At 41.5% G+C, this 16,830-nt stretch overlaps 2 protein-coding genes and 1 pseudogene across 2 annotated transcripts; 2 read left to right on the top strand and 1 right to left on the bottom strand.

Moving 5' to 3' along the window:
* The first annotated feature begins 2,635 nt into the window (after nt 1-2,635).
* On the top strand, nt 2,636-13,742 carry LOC107277901 (putative disease resistance RPP13-like protein 2). The gene is made up of 3 exons (XM_026026842.2): nt 2,636-3,017; nt 8,080-8,295; nt 11,275-13,742. The coding sequence occupies exons 1-3, from the start codon at nt 2,752-2,754 to the stop codon at nt 13,499-13,501; spliced, it is 2,709 nt and encodes a 902-aa protein (XP_025882627.1). The 5' UTR covers nt 2,636-2,751; the 3' UTR covers nt 13,502-13,742.
* On the top strand, nt 4,395-5,986 carry LOC136357502 (F-box protein At5g49610-like; annotated as a pseudogene).
* An 834-nt stretch (nt 13,743-14,576) lies between the features above and the next one.
* LOC107276825 (probable carboxylesterase 2) lies at nt 14,577-16,104 on the bottom strand. Its single transcript, XM_026027196.2, has one exon. The coding sequence runs from the start codon at nt 16,078-16,080 to the stop codon at nt 14,734-14,736; it is 1,347 nt and encodes a 448-aa protein (XP_025882981.1). The 5' UTR covers nt 16,081-16,104; the 3' UTR covers nt 14,577-14,733.
* Between the last annotated feature and the right edge of the window lie 726 nt (nt 16,105-16,830).

Below are 16,830 nucleotides of genomic sequence, written 5' to 3'. Positions count from 1 at the left end.
CGGCATCTTTCTCTCCAAATAGATGCCGGTTTTTAAATTGAACTTGCACCTATTTTTCCTGTCAAAGAAAGATGCCGGTTTTAAAATTTAGACTTACAATTTTTTTTGACTTTTGGCTTAGTAACTTTGACTGAGAAGAGACCGAGAGCTTGTTCGGGTGGCAAGCGTCGCCGGTGGGCACGCTGCCCACGAGCATTCGAACCCCAGGTTCGACGCTCGTGCTCGCCCGAGGGATTTTTCCCCTCTTTCCCAGGACTGACTTTGGTTGGTCCTGGCTAGGTAATAGGGTACACACGCGTGCGTGTTCAGTGGGACTGCACGTTTTCCGTGCACTGAGGCCTAGTGCCTCTAATCTCATTCCTAGCGTGTGTTAGGGACGTGCACACGTGTGTGTGCGTGTGTCGTGGTGAGTGTGGTGTGTGTAAGTGTGCGTTATGAGTTGTACCCTTCTAAAAAAACTTTCACTGATGATATACATGCAAATTTCAGATTTAGGAATGGCTTTGGACTTAGTTATTTTACACTAAGGAAGGTTTAGACTTATAATTTTTGACTGAGGCATTTACTCTTTTTTTTTTTACATTTCTATGTGTTGATATATATGTGAACGTGGATGTGGATGGGGTTGTGGATTTGATGAAAAATTCAGATGTGGCTACGAATGTGAATGAATTTGTGTGAATGTGAATGAATGTGGCTGTATACTAATGAATGGATGTGATTTGAGACAAATTATGTTACATGTGATTTGTATATGAAATTGGAAGGTCCTGCTATTTTTATTTTTTTATTGTCAACATAAGGGTGCCGGTCTACTTGCCACATGTCCAGTTCAGTCAAAAACTGGCACCTATATGCTATTTATAGGTGCTGGTTTTCGTAAGAACTGGCACCTACACTACACCAGTTGCGGTTTTGGTCAACAGCTAAAATGATCTACACTCACGTCTAAAGAACTGCAGATATGCAATAGTCTTGTCGTGGGTGATTACATATGGATACCGGTTCTTGGATGAAAACTGGCACCTATATATTTTTAGTCATCAGTGTCGGCTATTAGATGCTGGTTTGATAAATCTGGCATATAAGAATTTTCTCAACTGCCACCAATGAGGGTTCTTTTAGTAATGTATACTCATTTTAGTTGAGTTTAGTCCCACGTTGGTAATTGATGATGGGGGAGCACGACTTAAAAAAGTGGATGCCGTCCTTACCTATCAGACTATTCTTTTGGTTTGTGTAGGCCCGGAATCTAAAGTTGTGGGTCCGGTTGGGCCTGTGGTGGAGCAGGCCCAATGTGACCTGGGTGACCCACAGTTGGTGGGCTGGGCTGCGTACTCTAACAAGTGGTATCAGTTCCCAAGGTTTGGAACCCGAAACAATTTTTATGGGTCACATGGTGGGAAGGCCGGGTAACAAGTCTTCGGGGTCACATGGGTTGATGTGACGGGGGAGATTATTGGGTTTAGTCCCACATCGGTAATTGATGATGGATGAGCACGACTTAAAAGGTGGGGGTAGTCCTCACCCATCAGACTGTTTTTTGGGTTATGTAGGCTTAGGACCTTAAGTTGTGGCTCTGGTTTGGCCTATGGGGGAGAATGCCCAATGTGACCTGGATGGCCCACGGTTCGTGGGCCGGGCTGCACACTTTAACAAGTTTCCTCTTAATCATGTAGCAATGTAAATTATCATTTTTCATAAATGAGATGGAAGGTAGAGTTGGCTCTACCTTCTTATGTGTGAAAAAAAAATATTTCAGGTCTTTTCTCATTGTTTGCTTGTTAGTTTATCAACCACAGTAAAAACTTAAATTTTGGAGTTCTTTCATCGTAATCTATTTTACAGCATTAACTTCCCATAACTTTTTTTTTCAATAGTTTTCTACAGCTTTTCAACCATAAACCATTAGAGTTGGCCATTCTCAACTCTCATAAAATTTTGGTATCAGAGTTGTGTGCAATTAAAGGTGGATGAATTCAATTTAGCTGATCGATCGACCGCGCCTTCATACTCTCAGACACGGCTCTGCTTTGAGAAAGCGGAGCTAACACTTTCACGTGGCTAGCTAGCTAGCTTACAGTACACCATGCAGCCTGGAAAATATTAGCACATCAAGTTACCCCATATATCTTGGACGATATGCAAGTGTCGGACGGAAAGCACCATCACGCAAACAAGCTGGAGTAAGAAACGAACCGGTGCTATTCCCCTTCAGTCTTGACGTTCAATTAGCAGACATGCTGTGTTCGATTACAGAGGTTGGGAACACATGCTCTGTACACGAAAAACGGAGTGGTCTATTAGTACGTGATTAATTAAGTATTAGCTAATTTTTTTTTCAAAAATAGATTAATATGATTTTCTTCAAGCAACTTTCGTATATAAACTTTTTTTAAAAAAAAACACCGTTTAGCAATTTAAAAAACGTGCGCGCGGAATACGAGGGAGAGGGGTTGGGAACCCAGTGATCTAAACACAGCACACAAGCATCAATCCTTGCCTGAACTAGGACTCAAAGCAAACATTTATGTAGCTATAGCTAGCTACTAGCTACTATGGATCAAACGTTAACGTGTGTTGTCTCTCTCTATATATACACATATGTTTATATGCATGCTTGTGATATCCGGCCATTGCTGCAAGAAGACTACGAGCAAGCAGTATAGCTAGCTAGGAAGCTAGCGTCGTTGTTGCCCGGCCGGCGCCGGAGAAGAAGGAGAAGGAGAAGGCGGAGGTAGGTCGAGATCAATGGCGGAGGCGATCGTGGGGCCGCTGGTGGGGAGGCTGCAGGAGCTGGCGCTGGGGCAGGCGCGGGCGCTGGTGGGGGTGAACGCCGACATCCAGAAGCTCAAGGACAAGCTCATGTGGCTGCAGGCCTTCCTCCGGGAGGCCGACGCCAAGCGCCGCGCCGTCTCCGACGAGGTCACCAAGGTGTGGGTGCTGCAGACGCGGGACGCCGTCTTCGACGCCGAGGACGCGCTCGACCATTACTATCTCCAGTTGGACAAGTCCAGGTATGTCACATTATTAGTACTACTGTATACTACCTCTATTTTTTTAAGTAACATTTGATTATTTGTTTTACTAAAATCTTTTAGTATGAATATGTAAAAGTATAAGTTATTAAGGTTATAGTTTTTCAATGATAAAATAAGTCACAAGACAACAAAGTAAATAACATTTATATTCTTTTTAAAAAAGACGAATAGTCGTACGTTACATGAATACATTAAAAACCAGAGAGCGTTTCAAAATACTAATAACGTTCTAGTTTTATCATAAGTCAAACATTTTCATCTTTATAATTGTTAATTTTTAAAATTTCATATAGTTTAACAATGTTTGAGTTATATATTATGGAAGTATTTCCTATAGTGAATTAAAAATATAAATCTTATGATGTTAAACTATATGAATTTATCAAAATTGATGGCTAAAAAAATGAAATGATGGACTTAGCACTACTTAAAAAACTATTTTCCTGTAAGAGATCTTATGATTTTTACAAACGGACCGCGTAAGTTGCCGTGTCTGGAAAAATCGAGCGGTATTTTCGCATATGGCTCCTTAAGACGGCCGTATGGAAAAATCGATTTTTTTCCATGCGGGCTCTTAAGAGATCTGCATGCAAAAAATAAACTCATTTTGTGAAAATAAAATTTGAAACTAGTTTATCTCACTCATTTGAATTCCGAATTGGATGATTCATTTTCCTAAATGTTACTAAAATCATGCTCTATCATATTATCGTGTTCTTACTGCTATTATTTTGGCCTTTTTTTTATTGTGACTTTGTTTTATCAATTAAAAATTTGAATTTTAAAACTTCAAAAAATATTTTGAAGTAGTAAATAATTTCAGGTGAAAAAAATCATGAACATAAAATTGTAGAACTCATCAAGACGTACAACTTTTATTTTGATCATTTCTTCATCCAACAATGTGATTATAACATTGTTCACAAAATTTACATATCTTATCTCTTATAGTTTATAAAACCAAATGAGAGATATGTAAATTTTGTGAACAATGTTACTATCACTTTGTCGGATGAAGAAATGACTGAAATAAAAGGTATAGATCTTGATGAGTTATACAACTTTGTTGTTGATGACTTTTTCAGTTGAAATCATTTAGTATTTAAAAATTTTGTTTGAAGTTATCATATTTTCAAATTCAAATTCAAACTATTCGAACAAAGTCATACAGAAAAATGACCAAAACAAAAGTTGTAGATCTTGATAAGTTATACAACTTTGTTGTTGACAATTTTTCTATTTGAAATCATTTACTACCCGAAAAATTATTTGAATTTCTTATGTTTTAAAATTCAAATTTTATATAGTTCAATCAAACTTGGATGAAGAAATAACCAAAAGCAAATTGGTAGATCTCAATGAGTTCTACAACTTTGTTTTTGATAACTTTTTTCACATGAGTTCATTTATTATTATAAAATTCGATTCAAACTTTAAAAAGCCACATGATTTTTGCATGCGGATGGATAAGTGATCTGCACTGCATGCAAAAATATCACCCATATTTTTTTCATGAGAGAATCCACTCAATACCACTGAGTTTATCGCACTTCTACAATCTACCACTCACTTTGTCAAGTTCAATAATATACCATCGTGTTTTCTTTACCTCTATTGTGTGCCCTCGCCGTCCATGAGCTGTTAGCTGACATCCTTTTGCTGTATTGAATTTTATCTTAATGACTAAAATACCCTTTGACTAAAACCACCAGTACCCACCAGCTTCAATGTGCACTAGTAGTTTGAACGGATCATGGTGAGGACAACGATGCTGCCGAGGAAACCCCCCGCAATGGAGAATGTGGGCGTCGACTTCCCGACGGATGTTCTGGTGGTCATCCTATCGCAGCTCCCGACGAGCTCCTTGTGACGGTGCCGGCTCGTGTGCCGGCGGTGGCGCGACACCGTCGACAAGCGCACGCTGGAGCGTGACGTCCGGACCAAGATGCTCACCTTCGTCAAGGGCCTCGACAATGAGGCGTCCGCCTACATCGTCGACGAGGCACGAGGCCGTCACAGGTGCGTGTGGACCAGCTCCTGCTCCGTCGACATGATCGGCACCCGCAACGGCCTCATCTGCGTCCTGGACGGCGACACGGGCGCCGTCACGGTGGCCAACCCAGCGACGCGCGTCGCAGTCCATGCCGCCGCCGCCGTGACAGGCGTGGCTCTTGCCGTGCTCCCCAGACGCGTGCACGTCCCGTGCTACTTCAACAAGTCTGGCACGTTCGATGCCATGTAGGTGTACGCCCTCGGCGGCAGCGCACCGCTGTCATGGCAGAGTGTGCCTACCGTAGGTGCCAGCGGCCGTTTCCAGCCGGGAGGGGTCGCCTGCGTCGATGGCGTGGCGTACTGGATCACCGCCGGAATGCAGCTGGTTGTGGCCAGGTCGTCACTGGGTACTGAGTGGAGACGGGTGGCCGGCGCATCAATGGGGATTCCGGCGACCGGTGGCGCGTCGATTGGGATTCTAGAGACCGGCGGGCGGCGGCACGTCGATTTGGAGTTGGGCGGTCGACAGCGCGTCGTTGGGGAGTCGGGCTGCCGGTGGCGCGATTGGGAGTCGGCGCCGCCTCGCTGGGAAGAGAGGAAGAGAATGATTTAGGGGAGAGATTGATTTGCTAGGGTTTTCACTTTTCAGTCAACAAGGATGAATAAATTAGCCAAAGGGTATTTTAGTCATTAAGAGAAAATTCAATACAGCAAACGGATGCCAACTAACGGCGCATGGACGGCGAGGGCACACAAGAGAGGTTAAAGAAAATACGATGGTATATTATTGAACTTGACAAAGTGAGTGGTAGATTGTAGAAGTACGATAAACTTAGTGGTACTGAGTGGATTCTCTCTTTTTTCATCTCCCTCCACTGTCTTAATAGTACGACATTCCTAAACTCAAATGTAAATAGGAGGAGAATTATACCAATAGGAATGTCTTCTTTCCATCTTTCTTTCATTGTCTTAAGGGATGCCAATGCCGAAACCGTTTCACCATATATTCTTTAGATGATTGATGCGGTTACTTGTAGCTTCAAATGGCCTCGCACGGTCCATCATGACAAAGCCTTCACTCGCCCTTGATCACCGGATTTGGTTCTTCGGTGCCAAGCCCCTTGCTTGCCCTTGACCGCCGCATGGTCCATCGTAACCAAGCATCGCTTGCCCTTCACCGTCTTGCCATAGTAGCCACTTCGTATCCCATATCTTCAATATCTTCACTTTGTCATCATTGGCATCTTTAGGTGTAATGAGATCACTTGAGCAACAATACCTTTGCAATCCTTGGGACCTATTTCTCTCATTCAACTCAATAAAATTATTATATGAATAAATAATGAGTACTAATCAACACCACAAGTGTCATATACTCGAATGTATACTCAAATGTAAAGATCCCAATTAAATAAAAGTGAATCACTTGGATCAAGTACATGCATAACTAAGGTATAGTATTTACTCCCCCTAAATGTATGCATACGAAATATTTGTGTGAAGCAAGAGTATGTATAACAAGATATGAAACATTGAGAGCTTATCCTATACAAGAATAGAAGACATTTATCAAATATAGACATTAAAATAAAAACATACCTTCATCATCTCCATGTTCTCAATGTAAAGAGACTAAACAAGATATGGCTCAAACAAAACATTAGTCTCACATGCTTATGTAATCACATGAAAATATCAATATGTGAACAGAGAGAAAGAGTGATACATGGCTTGATCTCTATTCATTTCATCTTTGTGATTTAGGTCCACCATCAATGAACGTTTCTATCTCAACTTATATGATGTCTGGGAATCACTTCTCACATATTCCGTTTTCATATCCATATGAGACTAGTAGACAAAGAAATGCTTATAATTAACAATATTAGTCTCATGTAATTGGATTTATCATTAATCACCAAAACCAAATTAATGGCACATAAACTTTCACAAACTCCAATTGTACTAAATTTGGACTCCCTCCAAATTTAAACTTCTCATCCTATACGCATACAATATCTCCATCGTATGCCATATGGAATCTCCAACAACCACATGCATTGATCTTTAGCCTAAGCATCCTGCAAGATACTCCGATTGTCAGGACATCATCTTCTCCCAAGTTAACTCCTGATCCATCTCCGGTAACTCTCTCTCTCGAGGCGTCAAGACTCACCTACACATGAATCTAACACAAAACCATATCCGAATACAAGTTCTCTCCAACTTGACTCAACATTAGCATACAACAGTATTACATATGCATAGAAATCATCTAGAAGTCATAAACATGAATTATCCACGAGTATCCAAATAAATAACCCGAAACCGAAACCGATACAGAGTTGGTCAGTCAAACCGCGGGCTGACCAGTCTGACCGCGCACATAACATCGGTCTGACCGGTCCCGTCAGACAAAAATCCCTGTTTACCACTTGAAAACATTGTTCACAATCATCCCAGTCTGACCGGTGCCAAAACCACTTCCTCAATAATCTCCATATATCAAAACAAATAATCTCAGATGTCAATTGTTCATCAGGAAATAAGAATCAAACACACTTTGATTTTACACTTGCAACCACAAAGTTTAGCCAATAAGTAGATGTGAGTCTCAAAAGTTTAATGAAACATTCATATCTTAATTAGGGTAAACTTTGGCAACAAAATCAGCCATCCTTTGTTTTACCAATAAGTTCCATAGAATATTTTTCCTTAAGTTTTAGTACAACTATAGTTTAGTTTAGCTTTGTATGTATTTATATGATACTTATACATATGCTTTTGGTCTATCTAGATTATAAATTTTTTTATTTTAGCAACTATTACTTAGTGGGGATTTGCGTCGAAAGTAGAGATCAATTGTCAGTACTGGTCTAATGGTCTAAAAAAAGGATCAACCACTTGATTAATAGATGATCTAATAATGAATAATGCTTCTATGCTTCAACAAAGTTGAATATATGGTCTTGTTTTGAGATATCTGCTCTTGATGGTCTAGTTTTAAAAAAAAATTGCTCTAATAGTTTTATGTACATGTATTCAGGTACCCATTGTGGATTCGTCCCACCGCAAAACTTGTCACGACCTTTACAACACAGGCACACATTCGACACAAGCTGTCTAGGAAAATAAAAGCAATCAATTCAAGGCTTGAGGACATCATTGAAAACAAACATAAATACAAGATCGAGGAGGCAAACACGAAGACAACTAGGACATGGAAAGCTTCTACATCAATATCTTACACCCATAAAAAATTGTAAGTAGACAGAAGTACCTTTTGCAATATTTATCTACATGTATTAGATCTCTAGTATTATTTGGATTTGGTTCTTTGATTATTCTTCTGTAGAAATAAAGGCTTAGCTATTCCAACTTCAAGTTTCAAAATTGTGGAACTTTATCTTTTAGTTACATTAAAATCAGAAACATGGAGTTCAATAGAAAACACTTGAATTCCAAGATTAAGTTTGAGAATAAAAAAAAATCAAATTATTGGACTTCAAATATAAATATTTTAAATCTCATTTAGCAAATGGTATTCCTGTGTTGGTGCTTTTTCTGACCAACATGGGTTCACCTAAAAATTTACGGTGTTAACAGGGTCGCCAGCCACCTCGGAGTAGAAAAGCTCTTAACAAAGATGGGTTTAGAAAAGAATAAAACTAACTAGCGGAACTGATTCAGAGATCAAACCAACGTCTAGGCTGATTTAGATCGATTTGAAAATAACAACCAGTCTCATGGGTGAAACGGAAGGTTTACGAGGCAAACCTTCAAAGGGTATTGCACTCTCGCAGCGAAGGCGGATGATATATGGCGCAAATCGACAAAGATGGATGAAACTATAGGATAAAGTAAAAATACATGGCTGAGAAGTAAATGTAAAAGAACGATTCGATGGATGGTGGTCAGGGGTTTAGAATCGAACCATCCATTGCCCTTATGAAGAGGTTGGTCTTGTCTCCGTAGGGCCTTCTCCACATCCTATTAGGCTTAGAGAATAATTTGGACTATAGAAACCTTGGAACAAAATAAGGAAACTAATAACCCACAAATTGGGCTCGAAGTCGAATCTGCTGGTATGACCGGCCACATACCGTCGGTCAAATTGGGCCCACACCATCGGTCTAATCAACCCTATGGCAGGGCTCAAACCAGCTTCATATGGCAAACCGGGTCTTTTCTATATATGGCTGTGTTTTCTTATTTTCAATGTTTGGTGTCTAATTTAGGTGTTAACACTTTTATAGGGAGTTTTTCGTAATGTAGGAATAAATCTAAACCCCACTATCAAGTTTATCTAGAAGCACTACTCAACTTATATAGTGGACATAATTAACACTTCATCTTTTGAAACCATTCATTTCTACAGTTACATCTCACTAATCACCTAAAGCTTAACATATAAGCATAGTAATTATTAACCTAACCTAAAGCTTAACTTACAAATATACCACATCAACCTACTAAGCACATGTAACTCAACATGCAACCATAGCAATTAATTATTAATATGTCCTAAACTTAATATACAAGTAGACCATATCATAATATTTCAATCAAAATCCACCCACCATTTCTACTATATTCAACATATATTCCTCCATATGTCCCGCTGCAAAGCATGGTGCGTCATCAAAACCCAAACCGTGGTTTTTCTCTATGGGGTGCTGACAATTTAGTTAAGAAAAATATTTTGTCGTATCTATATTTTTAGATATACATCTAATTTCTAATCTAATTATTGCTCTATTAAATGATTAAACCAACAATTCATGATCCATAATGCCTATATTTTAAACTAAAATAAGACTTGTATAAAATAAAATAGAAAAGTATAAAAAATATCAATAGGGATTGAATTAAATTAATTAGAGAGACTCTAATAAATTTGTAAAAAATAGTTATTACTTTTCAAAAATTGGAACAACCATTGTATGTTCCATTGCCATAACCATGTTTAAGTGCTTAGATATTAATGGTCTTCCATCTATCCTATACCCTGGAATTATGAGTTTCTCCAATTATTGCATATATAAGATATACTAAGGTAGCAAGATGTAGAAGTACGTAGTTGGTTAAAAAGTTATATATATGCTACTATTAACATTATATTTAGAACTCATGTTGACTAGGTATATTTTAAAAAAATAAATTATAAATCACATATATAACAGTGAAACGAGGTGTACAATATATATCTCCTATGTATTTATTGAAACACTCTTTCTAGAAAATAAAGAAGATTATTGATAATTGCTTATAGTAATGAATTAAATATTATATAGTTCAAAACTTACAAATATCTTGTAAAAAAATTATCTAAGCAATGTCCACGAAGAAAATTTTCAAAGAAATAGTACTTTTCAAACATAGCAGGTGTCATCTCATTGATATTCCACCTTACAAGTTACTCAAGCGTAACTTACATTACATTCTCGTGCGAATGCGTGGGCTACCTTCCTAGTTGTTTACATGGCCAACAGGTTAGCCCAATTTTCCAAGCCAACCAACAATACCCTTATGTGTTTGTTTTCAAGCTAACTTCTTAAAAAAAAGATTGGCTGAATTCGTTATTAGGCCAATTCCGTCCTAGTTTGCATGACCTGGTAAAATCACACTAGGTTGTTAGCTAGTCTAGTTTTCATTCCTTTTTTAGGGGTGGGAGAGGGGGGGGGTTGATTGGGGTAGAAATTAAACCCATTTTCATACTTAGGCTATGTTCGTAACTTGGGGTTGGGAACCCATCTCCTCCACATGGAAAAGGAAGCAGTCCATTAGCACATGATTAATTAAGTATTAGCTAATTTTTTTTACAAATGAATTAATTTGATTTTTTAAGCAACTTTCGTATTGAAACTTTTTGCAAAAAACAAACCGTTTAGTAGTTTGAAAAGCGTACGCGCGAAAAACGAGGGAGAGGGGTTGGGAACCCAGAGCACCGAACACAGCCTTAGGGGTAAACAAAACACCTACTATAATACATCAAGTGGTTGTAGACTTTTTCCTTTAAGGAACCCACGAGGCTCTACACCTAATAGTTTCATGTTTTCAGATCTCTTTGAAATATTTGAAAGGTACAAAGAGATACTGCTACTTACAAGTCAGAAGGCAAAGAAAAAAATTAACTCTTTTAGTGAACTACATTTGTGGCACAACTAGGATATAGTTATCACTTATTAAAATTATACGTACTATTACTGATAATAACGGTATACTTATGATTTGACCACAGGGAATATTTGCATGAGTCAGACGTGCCGATTCATGTGGAAGAGCGAAAAAAACTAGAGAAAGTCCTTCTTACTACACCTGAAGATCTACATGGCAAAGAACACAATCCAGTCATAATCTCTGTGTTTGGAAAAAGTGGTGTTGGCAAGACAACTCTTGTGAGAAAAATATTTAAAGAAATAGGTAAGCAGAAGCAGTTCGACATTCCAGCCATGGAGTGTTTTGCACCTTACCTATCCGCTACCAATATCTTACAACAAATTGTTCAACAACTAACAACAGACAACCAGGATTGCCCTAGAAATAAGGTCCTCGAAATTTTAGAAAAGAAATTAAAAGAAAAAAAGTATTTGTTGGTGATAGATGGTGAAGTTAGTGGTACTGAACTGAACAACATTTTGAGTACACTCCCGATTGGTCATGCGGGTAGTAGAATAGTTCATATCACAGAAAGTAAGCCAGAGGAGCCACCTAGCAACTATCATCATGTCACCATTGAGTTGAAAACAATTGACAAAAGTATATCCAAGAAGATGTTCCTACACCATATGGAAGTACAAAATCTAGACCTTGAAAACCATGAGGATGATATTATTTTTCAGATTACTGGAGGGTTACCACTTGCAATTGCTCTTTTATCAGGTCTTATGAAAACCAAGGAGTCCACTGGTGAGTGGCAGAAGGTATTCGAATATCTTAAGTCCAAGCAATCAAAACAAATTGATGATATGCTCTCAATTTGCTTTGATGATCTTCCACATGAGCTGAAATGTTGCTTCCTGTATCTTGCTGCATTTCCAGCCAATGTTACCATTGAGGCACGCAACCTAGTGTCTATGTGGGTAGCTGAGGGATTTCTAAGGTCAAAAGTTGGCAAGTCAATGGAGGACATTGGCTACTTCTACTTGAAAGAGTTGTCGGCTAGGAATCTAGTCAGTCTGGTTCAAATGGACGATGATTCCAATGTTAGCAATATGACTGTTACCATCCAAAACAAAGTCCATGAATTTTTGCAGTTTGAAGCACATGAGGCAAGCTTCCTAGAGGTACATAGTGGTGATGATATCCCCACATTGACAAGTGCTCGTCGTCTCTCCTTGCAGAATTACACTGATAAATATGCTGTTCTAGCAAATCCATTGCCGAAGCTACGATCCATCTTCTCCCAGTTTGAGCAAGAGCCTAAAGAGGAATTGGAGACCATGACAAAAAGCATCCAAGCATATGTATGTTGTTCCCCTCAACAAGGTACTATAGCTTCTATGCAGAAGAAGAATATCAAATCTCACATAAAAGAACTATTGCATGGATCTGAGTTCCTCCGTGTTATCAATATACAAGGCATTGAGATAGGTAACAGGTTGACACGTGCAATAGGCAAAGCCGTTCACCTCCAATACCTTGGAATCACTTCTTGCTCACTTGAAAACATCCCATCATCCATAGGAAATCTTACAAGCCTTCAAACATTGGATGTAAGGGAAACTAAAGTCCGGAAGCTCCCAAAGGCATTTTGGATGATCAAGACACTAAGGCATGTGTTTGGTTTTATCCTCAAATTACCCAAGCAAACTGTCAATTTGAAGCAGCTACATACACTTGATTCCATAGAACTTGAAGATTTTGAGCAAGGCTTGGATAATACACTTGGAGAGATGATCCATCTTGAGGGCTTAGTTATTTGGAAAATCTCAAATGGTAATGTCAAAGCTCTGTTAAGTGCTCTAAGAAAGCTTGAGAGCCTTAAGACTCTAAACTTACAAGGTAACAATATTACATCAAGTGTATTCACCACCTTGTTCTTGCGTCGCCTCAAGTTTATGGTTCTAGACGGGGAGTTGGACTTTTCATCTGATCAACTGAATAATGGGTTAGCCCTCCCTAATCTGACTATGCTTACATTGAAGGAAACAAAAGTAACTCAGGAGTTTATTAACAAGCTAGCAAAGCTTCCCTCTCTTGTCACACTTGCGTTGTGTCTAGGATCCTACAAGGATCAGGAACTTGTCTTCTTTTCTAATAAATTTCGATGTCTACAGAAGCTCAAGGTTGACGTGGAGAAATTGAAGAAAGTAGAAATAAAGTTGAGTATGCTTCCCAAACTCAAAAAATTAGAAATCCAGACACATGACAGTCATCACTATCAAGAGCATGAAGTAACTCATCAGGAACACGAACAGAAGACAGTGATCTCTTGGAAAAAGGAAAATGCTATTCAAGTTGAATGATGAAGCCCCTCTGATGAGATGTCACTTCTCCCACTATGCATGGCTAGACTCCGTTATCTGTTATGACATGCTTGTTCTTTCTTGTGTTTCCGCCTATACCTCTCTAATTAATATATCCATAGTGTTGTCTATGTATGGATTGATTATAATATTTGTCTAACCCAGGTGCGGTCAGTGTTGTCGTGTGTATATATAGTAAGCTTGTGTAATAATGTGGTAAAAACTGTGATGATTACTCTGCCTCAAGTTCATGCATAATTATACTTAGCTAATGTGGGTTACTAAAACAACAATTGAAAGTTGTACGGCTAGTCCCTTAAGCATACCAAGAATGTAAAAATGCCATGTGTGTTCTTTTAGCTGAGCGAGCGTGAACAACGGCGTCGTCAAGCATTGGCTTTGCTTCTCTTTACTATGCGCTACCCAAAATTTGGTCATGTAGAGACATAAAAATTAAAAACAAAATACTCCTTTTCTCCTCAAAACAGAGAGAAAAGATGTATAGTATTTCTAATGCTTCTAACATCAAATTTATAGTATTGGCCCAAATGCCCATGCTGCAAGCGCAACGACAAACACACCCATCAATGCTTAGTCTGATGAGTTAAGTCTAGCGGCACCGCCTCACACCCTAGCCCGCACCATATCTACATGACGACAATCAGCAAAACGCCTCAACAATGGAGGGCAGATCTCATCCAATTGATCTCGTTCATTTGTGCTGCACTGCAGGATGGATGCACGAATGCACGTGATCGATTGGTCAAGGTGCCATCAAGGAGATGGGGGCAAGCATACGTGACATGACCCGACGACGTACGACAGTCGGCTGGTTCACTAAGAGAGGCTATCTGCAATGATGCCAAGCGTAAGCGGACAAAATGGAACCAGATTTAAAACTATTTTATCACAAAACTACAGATTTTATAACTTTAAATAGATAATAGTACTATGATCTAACTCTAGAATATATAGTTCTTTGATAACTTCATCATTAAATCTGTATTGTTGTGATACATATTTTTAAATCTGTAGTTTTATGATCATTTGAGCCAAGTATCTATATTTTGTGAAATTTACTCTTTTATCTACGTACAATCATCATTGGTATACAATAGATTTACATTTAGATTGATATATAAAGCCTTATCATTTAACAAAATAGTCCTGTAATAAATAAATGTATTATCAGTCTCTTCAGCACCTGCATGGAGGACAAGTTGATTCTGCCTTCAGCACAGCACCCGTAGAGCAGCTGACGAAACGGAATATTTGTTGGTCCCACTTGGCATTGGGCCACCCATGCCCACAAATCCATGACGCTGGGCCTTCCCCATTCCTCGTGGGCCCAAGCACAGAGCAGTTTGGGCCTTACAAGCAGGCCCGCCACAAACTTTCGTTTTTGGCCTGCCTAACTTAGCAGTAGTAGGTCCCCCTGACACGACGAGCTGACGTCTCGGTGCACCTGATCGTGTTGCCGCCGCAGCCGTCGCGTTGCCATGACACAGCGTGCGGTGGCGGCCATGGAGATGGAGCTCCTCCGCCTGCAGGCAGCTGCTCGCCGGCGAGATGAACTGCGCGACGCGGTCCATGAGCTCCACGGCGCTGGGGCGCGCCGGCCGGTACAGGTGGAAGCAGTGGTCCTCGCCCTCCGACTCCACCAGCGTCACCTCGCGCCCGCCGCCGCGAAGCTGGGCGGCGTACCGGCGGCCGCGCTCACTCAGGACGTCCTTCTCGGCGACGGCGACCAGCGCGCGGCGGCATGGAAGCGACGACACGTCCTCGGCGGGGGGGTCGATCCGCGGGTCGTCGTTGCCGGCGGCGCCGCCCGTCACGTACGGCCAGAGCGCGTCCAGCCTGCCCGGCGCGAGCATCGGCGGCTCATCGTCGCGCCAGCCGGCCGCCGCCGCCTCCTCCGACGGCAGCCACCGCGCGCCCCAGAAGCATGGCTGCAGCAGCGCCACGCCCTCGATGTCGACGTCGTCGCCGTCGGGGCCGGCGGCCCGCGCGGCCACGTTGTGCGCGATGGTGGCGCCGGCGCTCTCGCCGGCGAGGAACAGCCGCGTGGGGTCCGCGTAGCGCGCCACCCAGGGGTCGGCGAGCGACGCCGCCCACCGGAGCGCGGCCCACCCGTCGGCGAACGCCGCGGGCAAGGGGTGCTCCGGCGCGAGGCGGTACTCCACGGAGACGACGAGCGCCCCGGCGCGCGCCGCCAGCGACGCCGCGTACCGGTGGAACAGCCGCCCGAACGCGCTCCCCGTGACGAAGGCGCCGCCGTGGAAGTATAGAACCAACGGAAGCCTCCTCCCTTCGCCGCCGCCGCCGGGAAGGAACAGACGCGCCGACGCGCCGGTATCCTCGTCGACGACCACGTCCCTCGTCGCGACGCCGTCCCTAGTAGCCGGCCGCACCGCCGCCGACGTCGCCGTGCCGTCGTCGTGGGACGCCGCCACGGCGGCGGTGCTGCGCACGAGCCGCTCAATGTGGCCGCCCTCGTACACGCGCAGGAACGGGTAGAGGTCGACGGCGACACGGCCGCCGCCGCCGCCGCCAATGGCCGGAGATGATCTAGGCGCCATGCATGCACGTTACGTCGCACGAATATGCTTGCGAAAGCTGCATGCAAAGTGTGCTACTTATACTGTGCTGCGGTGGTGGGCTTACCGGGTCGTCTAAATGTTCAACGAGTCATGCGTGCCAATGTGCGCGTCAGCCGTGGCGCACACAGTCGGGGGCTCAAATCACATACTTTCTTGCCTACAAAATTTCGAGAAGTTTTTTGAGGGGAAAATCTCGAGAAGTTCAAAGCAGCCATCGGTTGCAAACAAGATAGCAGCAGAGAGTTTGGAATTTGATGAGTATCAACACTTCACGAGCGTAGAATTCTAAACGCATGCATGCATACCGTCAATTTTACGAACAAAAAAGGTTAAAAAGAATGTCGCAGCTTGGGCCTAAAAGTTATTTTCTATCCAAACCATCGAGCGATATGCATGCATCCTTTTCTGCAGGAACATGCGTGTACAAGTTACAAGCAAAGGAATTTACAAGTTAATTTTAGCCTGTGAAAGAAGGGCCGACTGATTTCAAAAAGAGGGGTAAAAACAAAAGCGATTGAACAAGCTTTCAAAGTGTCAATTTCCATCAAATGTGGATATATTATGAGAGATAGAGTTATTGCCCGAATCCATGGGGATATGAGTATATGACCTAATCTTGACATGTCTTCTAATTTAAGTTATCTATAAGCTCACTACATATTATCATGAGGTAAAATAATATACTTTTCCCCCATCTTGTTATATACCTTTCTCTTCTTCATTTACTCT

This window comes from Oryza sativa, chromosome 7 (assembly GCF_034140825.1).
Source record: "Oryza sativa Japonica Group chromosome 7, ASM3414082v1".
Lineage (NCBI taxonomy): Eukaryota > Viridiplantae > Streptophyta > Magnoliopsida > Poales > Poaceae > Oryza > Oryza sativa.
The sequence above is the reverse complement of the archived record's forward strand: the minus strand, read 5'-3'. Positions and strand labels throughout refer to the sequence as shown.

Coding starts and splice junctions, on each gene's coding strand:
- LOC107276825 (XM_026027196.2), bottom strand. CDS start 16,080: ATGGCGCCTAGATCATCTCCGGCCATTGGCGGCGGCGGCGGCGGCCGT.
- LOC107277901 (XM_026026842.2), top strand. CDS start 2,752: ATGGCGGAGGCGATCGTGGGGCCGCTGGTGGGGAGGCTGCAGGAGCTG. Junction 3,018..8,079: donor CTCCAGTTGGACAAGTCCAG/GTATGTCACATT, acceptor ACATGTATTCAG/GTACCCATTGTGGATTCGTC. Junction 8,296..11,274: donor TCTTACACCCATAAAAAATT/GTAAGTAGACAG, acceptor ATTTGACCACAG/GGAATATTTGCATGAGTCAG.